General features: G+C 30.7%; 2 protein-coding genes across 2 annotated transcripts in view; both read left to right on the forward strand.

Moving 5' to 3' along the window:
• The first annotated feature begins 3,489 nt into the window (after positions 1-3,489).
• Positions 3,490-5,825, forward strand: LOC100820602 (pentatricopeptide repeat-containing protein At3g22470, mitochondrial). The gene has a single exon (XM_003530008.5). It carries the CDS (start codon positions 3,662-3,664, stop codon positions 5,297-5,299), a length of 1,638 nt encoding a protein of 545 aa, XP_003530056.1. The 5' UTR covers positions 3,490-3,661; the 3' UTR covers positions 5,300-5,825.
• Positions 5,826-7,363: 1,538 nt separating this feature from the next.
• Positions 7,364-11,271, forward strand: part of LOC100815793 (ras-related protein RABA6b) — a 5,103-nt gene continuing 1,195 nt past the window's right edge. The window contains exon 1 of the mRNA XM_003528922.5: positions 7,364-7,855. Coding sequence (XP_003528970.1) covers positions 7,632-7,855 — 224 coding nt within the window. The 5' untranslated portion in view covers positions 7,364-7,631. The remainder of the gene's footprint in view (positions 7,856-11,271) is intronic.

An 11,271-nucleotide genomic window follows, 5' to 3' on the forward strand; every position in this document is an offset into this window, starting at 1 on the left:
ATCATCATTGGCGGACTTTGCATACACACAACTATCAGCATCACTACTAGAAAAACCATCAACAAGTAAAGTCTCACTAAATTTTGCATGCCATTGTTTAGGCACTTGTTTTAAATCATATAGGGATTTCAAAAGTTTGCACACTTTGTTATCTTGACCATCCACCACGCACCCCTCAGGTTGAGTCATATATATCTCTTCCTCTACATCACCGTTCAAGAAAGCTATCTTAACATCCATCTGATGATCGAATCACTAACTTATGAACTGCAGCTAAGGCTATCAAAATCCTAATGGAGGAAATCCTTGTAATAGGTGCAAAGGTATCAAAAAATCTATGTTAAGTTTCTGAGTAAACCCTTTAGCAACCAACCTTTCCTTGTACTTATCTATAGATCTATCAGGGTTATGTTTCCTCTTAAAGATCCATTTACATCTAATAGGATTTGAACCCTCAGGTAGATATACTAAAGTCCATGTATTATTCTTTTTAATAAAGTCAATTTCAGTCCTAATGGCTTGCTCCCAAAGGTTTACATCTGAAGAACTAATAGCTTCTGAAAAACTTAAGGGATAATCCTTAATAACATATGTATAAAAGTCACCTCCAAAATATTTATCTGTCCTATGTCTTTTACTTCTCCTCAAATCCTCGCTTATAGGTTCACTATAGGTTTCAACTAGTTGTTCAAGACTAGAAACGGTACTGGAACTAGCCCTAGACCTCAAAGGGAAAACATCCTCAAAGAATTTGGCATTCTTAGTCTCCATGATGGTGTCGCACTCAATCATATCACTCTTAAGAACTAGAAATCTATAGGTAGCACTATGTTCAGCATAACCAATAAACAGGCAATCAGAAGTCTTAGATTATATTTTCCTTTTCTTTGGATTGGGTAACATCACTTTGGATAGGCACCCCCGCACTCTCAGATATTTGAGATTTGGTTTATATCCTTTTCATAACTCATAAGGGCTCAAACCTATTTTCTTATATGGAATTCTATTTTGTAAAAAACAAGCAGTCAAGAGGGCCTCTCTCAAGAGGTTGTTAGGAGCAGAGGAACTAACAAGTAAAGCATTCATCATTTCTTTAAGGGTTCTATTTTTCCTTTCAACTACTCCATTTGACTCGGGTGAATATGGTGGGGTTACTTCGTGAATTATACCTTTCTTTTCAAAAAAAGTCATTAAACAAAGTGTACTCACCACCCCTATCAGATCTTAGCCTCTTAATTTTTCTATTCAATTGATTTTCAACTTCAGCTTTATACGATAATAGCATATCAAATGCTTCATATTTGTGTCTAATTAGATAAACTTTAGTATATCTAGAGTAATCATCTATAAAGGTTGCAAAGTAACTTTTATCTCCTCCTGTCATAGTTTGTTTTAAATCAGCAAAATTAGAATGAATTAAGCTTAGCTGTTCAGTTTCACGTTGTACAGAAGGACATGATTTCTTAGTTAATTTTGATTCAACACATATTTCACATTTCTTACTTTGTTTATCATGCATATTAATTAAACCTAGTCGTTGCAATTTCATGACATACGTTGGATTAACATGTCCTAATCTAGCATGCCATATATAATAAGAATCAATCAAGTAAGTGGAAGAAGATGTCTTCTCATTAATCACTTCAGAAACATAGAGTACAAAGAGACCCTGATCACAATAAACCTTCCCCATAAATACATTATTCTTAGTTATAACTATCTTATCAGACTCAAAGGATATCTTCACCCTAACCTTTCCCAACAATGCTATAGAAATAAGGTTAACTCTGGTAGAGGAAACATGTAGCACATCATTCTAAGCCAACAATTTTCCAAATGTAGCTTGAGAAGAACTTTCTTTTTTCCTTGAATTGGAATAGTTCTTGAATCACCAAGATAAACTTGTTCTTCTCCATCCTCCACAACGGTGTAGGAGGTAAACATACTCTTATTAGCATAGATGTGCCTGGTAGCCCTAGAGTCTACCACTCATTTGTTCACATTGGTGACAACATTCACTTGAAAAATGACCACAACATTCACTTTCAAGTTTCAATCAATGGAATAAGAGAAATTGCAGGTGGGATTGAATAAAATAACATAAGCCTATCTACCCAGCTAAAGGTCATTGATGAAACGTTCAAACAAAAGCTCAATAACTAGCATTCGTAGAATACGAATTGGTAATTGGTACTAGAAATTCACTAATATTAGAACACATCACAAGGCACATAGTAATACCCTACTCAACATTTTCTATCATGACACATGGTTGATAATGGTCTAATAGACTTAATTATAAAATTCTTCCCCCTATTTCTTTTATTTCATTAAATCGATTCTCTTATTTTTTATAATTCATTATTCGAGTTCTCCTATATTTTAAAATTTACCATCTGAGTTGTCAGAATTAATTTTAACCGTTAATGATTGAATTTTAAATATTGATTAGCCTAGAAAGTTAATCAACATTTTCTTTAAAAATAAGAACTTTAAGTGAAAAACATAATCCTTTACCATTACACTCAGATGCTCATTTGAATATTTAGTGTAAAATATAATATTAATATAAGTTTTATGTGAAAATAGTTCAAAATTTAAATTTTATTCTTTTTTAATTTATTATATATTTTATAATTTCATATATTATCTTTTAAAATATAATATATAAGATTAAATTCTACTTTTACATAAATTAGAATATGTATATTGATATAAATATTTTTTTTATTTTATATATTATATTTATCTTTTAAAATAATGCTTATGATTTAATGACAATATTTTTTTTATCTATATTAAGATATTCATGTTTTCTATTATAATATAGATAAAAAATAATGTCAATAAATCACATACATAAATATTTTAAAAATAAAAAAGTATTACTATTTTATTTAATTAGGTATATTTACTATATAATTTAATTCTTAAAAAAAATACATGCCTGATTAAATAAAGTTAAATATAAATAAAAATACTATTATAATAAATAATAAGAATATGTTAATATAGATAAAAATATTATTATTAAATCACATATATAAATATTTTAAAAGATAATAAAATACTATTATTTTATGAAATTATAATTTATATACAAAATATACTTTAAAAAAATTATATTATATATTTACTATATAAAATGAGTTTTAAATAATATGATAAAAATACATAAGAATACATATTTTAATTTATACAAAAATAAAATTTAATCTTATATATTATATTTTAAAAGATAATATATAAAATTATAAAAATATAATAAATTAAAAAATAAAATTTAAATTTTGAATTATTTTTACATAAAACTTTAATTAATTTTATATTTTAAACCAAATAATCAAATGGAGAATAAATATAATAGTAAAAGAATGTATCATTATTTAAGTAAAATAAGTTAAAGGTTGAATATGCTGAAGTTTTGTTCATGATTGGATTCAAATAATTAATATATTAAAATTAAGATGCAATAGTTCTGGATGATAATCCTGAGTTATTGTAGATGACCTAACGTGCCTTCCATAGTTCCATTCCATGAATAACACAGCCTTGCCTCCGTGCGCCGAAGCTGAAATCGGCGAAAACCGAACTTTGATTTCTCTCATAAACACAATCCATTCTATTGCTATTGCTTGCTGCCGACACATAACATCACAAAATGTCGTTTCCAACAAGGTTAAGGTTTTCCGTCTCTCTTTCCACTCTCAAGTTTCCCTCTTTTCTTCCAAACCCCTCACTCCCAAAACTCCATTCTCACTTTCACTCTCGACCCCCCTCCTTTGAAAATGTTGATGATGCTCTTTTCCAATTCCATCGCATGCTGTGTATGCGTCATACCCCTCCCATCATCCAATTTAACAAGATTTTAGATTCCTTTGCGAAGATGAAGCACTATCCCACTGTTGTTTCCCTCTCTCGCCGATTGGAACTCAAGGCTATTCAGCCTGACTTCTTTACTTTGAACATCCTCATTAACTGTTTCTGCCATTTGGGTCAAATCAACTTGGCTTTCTCTGTATTATCCAAGATCCTCAAATGGGGTTATCAGCCAGATACCGTAACCTTGACAACACTCATCAAAGGTCTCTGTCTTAAGGGTCAGGTCAAGAAGGCATTGCACTTTCATGATAAGTTATTGGCACAAGGATTTCGGCTGGACCAAGTTAGTTATGGGACTTTGATCAATGGGGTGTGTAAAATTGGAGAAACAAGAGCTGCCATTCAGTTGCTGAGAAGGATTGATGGGAGATTGACTGAGCCTAATGTGGTAATGTATAACACAATTATTGACTGTTTATGTAAACGTAAACTTGTATCTGAGGCTTGCAATTTATTTTCTGAAATGTCTGTCAAGGGAATTTCTGCTAATGTTGTCACTTATAGTGCCATAATTCATGGCTTCTGCATTGTTGGTAAGCTGACAGAAGCACTTGGGTTCTTAAATGAAATGGTATTGAAAGCCATCAACCCAGATGTCTATATCTATAATACACTGGTTGATGCATTGCATAAAGAAGGAAAGGTGAAAGAAGCCAAGAATGTGTTAGCTGTGATAGTGAAAACATGTCTGAAACCTAATGTTATTACTTATAATACTTTAATTGATGGCTATGCAAAACATGTCTTCAATGCTGTGGGCCTAATGGGAGTAACTCCTGATGTTTGGAGCTACAATATCATGATTAACAGATTATGTAAGATTAAAAGGGTGGAGGAGGCCTTGAATCTCTATAAAGAAATGCATCAGAAAAATATGGTTCCTAATACAGTGACTTACAATTCTCTTATTGATGGTTTGTGCAAATCTGGTAGAATCTCTTACGCTTGGGATCTTATTGATGAGATGCATGATAGAGGTCATCATGCAAATGTTATCACCTACAATTCCTTAATAAATGGTTTATGCAAAAATGGTCAGCTTGACAAGGCAATTGCATTGATCAACAAAATGAAAGATCAAGGAATTCAACCGGATATGTACACATTAAATATACTTCTTCATGGTCTATTATGCAAAGGCAAAAGACTTAAGAATGCTCAAGGGCTTTTTCAAGATCTTTTGGATAAAGGCTATCATCCAAATGTTTACACATATAATATTATAATATATGGGCATTGTAAAGAGGGGTTGCTTGATGAGGCATATGCTTTGCAGTCAAAAATGGAAGACAGTGGTTGCTCCCCTAATGCTATAACATTCAAAATAATTATCTGTGCTCTCTTGGAAAAGGGTGAGACTGATAAGGCAGAGAAACTTCTTTGTGAAATGATCGCTAGAGGCTTGCTGAAAAGATAAAGGTCACACACCTCATTTCCATATCAAATTGCATATCTATTGTTGTTGACTTTACATGAATGGTTTGTAAATTTTGTGTTTGTTTGATCAGAGGAGTTGGTTATGCAGTGGCCTCACTGCTGCTGATGTTTTTGTCATTCCACATTGGATATGCAGTGACACACCTCAGTTATCTATTAAGTTACATTTCTATTGTTGTTGAATTTATATGAATGGTTAGTATATTTTTTATCTGTTGGATCAGAGGAGTTAGGCTACACAGTGGCCTCTCTGCAGCTGATGCTTTCATAGTTCCATGTTGGATGTGAAGAGTTGATAATTTTTTATTTCTTTGCATTTTGATTGCTATAGTCGATTAGTCATATCAAAAGTATAGAAGGTGAAACTCTTTAGTTCCCTCTGAAATTTCATTTTTTATGTTAGAATTCGTTTTAAATGATTAGTAGAGGAGTTGAGAGCAATGACCTCATTGCCGGTCAAGTTTATATATTGATTTTGGTCTTGGGTTGTTGGTTGACATTTTGAATCTTGGGGTGGTTTTTATTCATCTTCCTTCGGTAATCCTAATCTCCTTACTAACTCTTAGGATCGTCCAACTCATTCATTGCTTGCTCGATGTTCGTGGGGATAGTGTTTAAGATGTAATAATAATAGAAAAAATTGAGTGCATGATATACCTCATTTGAGAAGATATATATTAACCCTTTTTATCACGGAACAAAGTATGTCAATTCAGTAGCTTCTTTCACAGTATTATATCTTCACTGCTCGATGCCTACCCATTTTATGCAGCTCTTTTTTAAATGTTGAAACGCATTTGGTTTACCATTAAAGCAGCCATCGGTAATTTTAGGAATCATTACCCTTCTACATTCTACCATGATATGGCTATGATATAATTAAACAGCAAGCATTAAACAGTTAATCTACTGGCTGATATAAGCACAATCAATGAAAAACCAATCAGTAACCACGCAACTATGAACAAACTTCCTTTCCTTTTTTTTTAAAAAAAAAATCATTCATTAGAAATATCCAACGATATATACTTATAAAAACACAAAATGCTAAAAGAAAAACATTACAACTATGCACAACAAATAGACAACAATCAATCTATTCAAAATTAAATAGCTAAGCCAGTTCTGAAATACTAAACACAACGAAGCACAAAATTAACATCCACCTACTCCAAATTGGTTGAATAATGCCATATGCCCTTCTTTGCTAATGGGCCGGGCAACTACATGGTTGGCTCTTTCAATAAGCTGTTGATGACATCCACGGGTCAGAAACAATGTTAAGGACCATTCATCATGTCTTTATCAATGGTTTCCCACGTAACTTCAAAAAATATTTATACACTTATAAAATATAATTTCTCCCTTTTGTTCTTGTATTATAATACAACTTTATCCTCAAAAATCATTATTTTGATTATCTAGTTCACTGTCAATGTGCGTCATTCACTATTTAAAATTCACAATCTAATCTGTTTGCCTATTAATGTTAGTTAGGATTAGTAATAACTTTAAAGAGAAAAAAATAAATAAATGCACACTATATTATGGATTACTTTTCATTGTACGTCAATGGTAATATATTAACATTAATTTATCTATCTATAATTATTGATGAAACTTTGCTCCCATTCTTATTATTTTCCTTGTGGGTGATGGTAATGACATGTATAGATATTTCATAATCTTTTCCTATAATTTCCACTACTTTTTATCCTTAAAATTATCGATTCAATTATCTAAATTACTACACCTTAAAATATTCATCTTTTAAATTAATTGCATGACTAATTAGCAAAGTTTCAGTTCCTTAAGTATTAAACTTTGGTTCAATTTTAAAATTTAATTTATAAAAGTAAGAAGAATTTTATCTCTGAAACCCAATTGAATTTTTTTAGACCGAAGATCTCATAAAAACTAACCAAAATCCTCACCATTAATTAGACCAACTGAAGTTGGTTATATAATAATATTAATTATTAGAATCACTTTCATATTATACCGTTTATTGTATGCATGCTAAGTTATTAATACCATTATAATTGGACAGCGCTCTCATTTGCTTTCTAACCGTGTATAAATATATGATCATGACATGACTCTGCACCCCGTTTATTAACAGCCTTCTCCCTTGTCAGTGCTATATAGTTTCATTAATTATCCAAAATATTATTTGGCTTCAAGAGTTTATCAATTCTTTCTCACCTCACCTTCTCAATAGCTTTGTTTCTTTTTGATTAATTTGACTCTCCTCTTTGAAAGGGAGGAAGAAGGGTTGAGAGACAAATTAAGAGTCATTGGAATTTTCATATATGGCTGTGGCTGATGCATTTGATGAGCAGTGTGATTACTTGTTCAAGGCTGTTCTAATTGGGGACTCAGGAGTTGGGAAGTCAAATTTGATATCAAGGTTTGCAAAAGATGAATTCAGGTTGGATTCCAAGCCAACCATAGGTGTGGAATTTGCATACAGAAACATCAAGGTCAGGGACAAGCTCATCAAAGCACAAATATGGGACACTGCCGGCCAAGAGAGGTAACTAAACTCATCATGAGATCATCATGACATGCTCCTTCTCAATGTTTGATTTCTTTTTTAACTACTCATAAATTAATCGCTATGTTTTTGTCTCTTTAATTGATTGCCCCCATCATCATCACCTTAACTCTTGTCTTGTTTGCTTTCTCTAATTTGTTTGTCCCTTTCTTTTTAATTTGTCTTCATGATCTTAGCAAATTAAAGGTAGCTACCTAGGTTGTGTTTTAGTGGTTAGGATAAAACTTAAATACAATTCTTTAGTTATAGTCTGTGTTATTTTCTAATAAGAATTGAAGTTTCACTTCATCAATTTGCATACCTTTAATGCATGTCTTTTTTATGTCTATGTGAATTATCCAAGTAAAAATTTAATTCTGATTAGAAAACAGTACAAAGATTACTTAAGAAATTCTATTCAAGTTTTTGTTCTGAAGGTTAACCAAATTACCAAATTCTTGTGCTAAGAAATAGATTAAAAGAAAATCCTTTTGAATATACAAAAAGCAGAGCAGAACTCACTTGCATGGTACTTTGGTATTTTTTATCTTGTCATTGCTGTTGGTTTCAATTCATTTCATCTTTTTTTTTTCCTTCAATGAAAAGTTGAACGCTTTTGTTCTCCAACTGGCATTTTCAATTTCAAAGTCGGTGTCCTTTGGTTTTGGGTTTGCTTAGTCTAGAAGAATTTAATGAATTAAATTAATTTGACTTTATTCTTTTTTTTTTTGTTAATGACTTGATTATTATTGGACTTTCAATCGTGTACAACTTTTCATGCCTTATCTACTTCCACACAATATCACGTCCCACCCCCTTTTTGTTAATGACTTGATTATTATTATACCTCTTTGCCTTTTCTTTGGGGATAAAAGGTAAAGAAAAAAATATAAAGAGAAAAAAAAATGAAGATATTAGATTACTTGGATAATTAAGGAGAAGAAAAAAAACGCCGCATGCTCAGTCTCTTTTGTTAACAAAACTAATCATTAGCATGCTCAGTCTCTTTTGTTAACAAAACTAATCATTAATATTTACTGATAAAAAATAAAAGAGAAAAAATATTCATAGCATTTTTTTCAATTATAACAAGGTATGTAAGGACAAAAAAGCATTTTGAACTCGGTTTTTTGCTTTTTTACAACAATGATAATGAGATTTGAATTTAACATACAAATTATCTAATCTATTCATTAGTAACTACTAAGTCGACACATAGTAGATTAATTGAATATATATTTGGTTTTGAGGTGAAAGCATATCTGGAAATCATTTCATGTGGGACCTAAAGAAATTTGATATATTTACACTGAGATTATCATGCATTGAATTCGAAGCACGGCGTAGGATTTATATTTGTTTATGGTTTATAAAGAAAAAAAATGATCATAAAAAGAACACCGTAGATCATTGAGTTGTGTAAGATTTGGTTTCCTTCTTCTAAAGTAAACTTTCGTTATCCATCCAAAAAAGTAGACGCACTTGATTTGTGACCTAACCCAAATTTTAAGACAATTTAAAGTCCATAAAACGTTTAAAATAGATTTCAGCAAAGTTAAGGTTTGAATTAAGGTTAAAGAAAAGTAGAGACGTTTGGTTTGTAAGAAAATTCTTATACTCTTTTTTGAGTGAACTCGCGATTATTTTTTTTTTTATCAAGAGCTCAAAAAATTCTTGCATCTTACGATAATTTTGAAAAAAATTAAGGGTTTTCTTTTACAGAGAGAAAGTTTAAGGTTTGAACTAAAGTATAATATCACCGACACACTCACAAAATATTTAAGTCCAATCAACCCATTTATTCTATTTCAAAAAAATGTCATTTTAAAAGTTTTAGTTTTAAATTGATTGTCACTTTTTTCTTAAAAAAATGATTTTCACTTTAAAAAGAATTGAAATTAAGCTTAAATACATTATTTATCTTCTAGAACTATATCTAGTTTTAGTCTTTCAAGTTATTTTCAAATCAATTAATCCTCTCTATTTTTAAAATTAATAAATTTAGTCAACTCCTAGCTCATTTTTTTTATATATGTCAACTCCTCTATTTTTCTTCATAAATTAAACTGATGATTAAATTGAGTTTCACTCAATATTCACTAACCAATATATCAAATTCCACCTAAAAATAGTTTTTTCCTTCTTCAAATCTTAATCTCACATCTTATAAAATTTATTAAATTTCTACTAAGCAATAATTATTATGAATGCTTTTAAAATCTTAGGCAATAATAATTATTAGTATTTAACCAGTAAAATGCTTTGACCTAATTCTTACCAACTTCCCTGATTTTCTGCTCTAATAAAAAAACAAGTGTTTGGATATGTTGACATGCACTTTAGCTCACTTAATATAATAATATATACCATTATACATTAAATATTTGAATAGACTATTACCAAACCTCCACGTGACTTGGAAAATTTGCATCTAATTTTGGATAGAGTTGGAATTAGAAAACATAAGAGAGACACTACACGGTAAAAAAAAAAATATCAATACAAAGACAGGTGTAAACCTTATGAAACTCGATAATTACTTAAGGAACTTCAGCCAATTAAAATGTTTTATCTCCTCTGTAGCATAATTGAAAAGTGACTTTGCCAGTGTAGTGTACGGTGCTTCGTCGATCGATTTGGATTATGGGAATGAAAAATAAAACGAACAGTGATATTTTTATATATTCAAAAATTATTTTTACCTCTATAACTTCATTTTTTTTTATAAAATTTTCTCTTCTATTCTGTTACTTTACCCGTGATTATCTAATTTTTTTCCTTTCCATTCCATCTTTTAAAGTGTAGATGCACTAACATCATTTTCCAAATATAAATCAGTGAATTTAAAAAAGTAGGACTCGTTCAAGAGTAAAAAGTAGAAACCAAGTTTTTTAATGCAATTATGTAATCTTAAAATAGTGCAAGGTTAATGATTGATGATGCGGGTCCATGACAAGGATTGGACACGTTCAGGCTAAGCTTAATAAGCACGGATGAAAATGATGGTGAGTAAGAACAAAATTCAAGTGGCATCAATAGGTCGAAGAAATGCATATGCATGTGATACTTTGAAGGTTTTGGTCACCAACCCCATGATCAATAGTTTGTTTCTAATTGTCCTAGCCCTAGCACACCAGACAGTCACTCACCTACACCCAAATTCATCATTTGCAGACCAAAATCTTGTACGGTTCATACTGTAAAATGCACAGCAAATAGTTTGCCTTCATCAGAATCAGATTTAACCACAAGTTTTCTTGCTTAACTGAAGTAAGGACTAGCAAATATTATATTATGAATTATATGCTAGTCGATATTTTGTTTCAATTAACATATAGGGTTTGTAAATAATCACATACAATTCATTTTCAAACAGAAGAACCCTTAATCATAGGCCTTTTTGCATGGTTTTGCAG

Source organism: Glycine max, chromosome 7 (genome assembly GCF_000004515.6).
Source record: "Glycine max cultivar Williams 82 chromosome 7, Glycine_max_v4.0, whole genome shotgun sequence".
Lineage (NCBI taxonomy): Eukaryota > Viridiplantae > Streptophyta > Magnoliopsida > Fabales > Fabaceae > Glycine > Glycine max.

Coding starts and splice junctions, on each gene's coding strand:
- LOC100820602 (XM_003530008.5), top strand. CDS start 3,662: ATGTCGTTTCCAACAAGGTTAAGGTTTTCCGTCTCTCTTTCCACTCTC.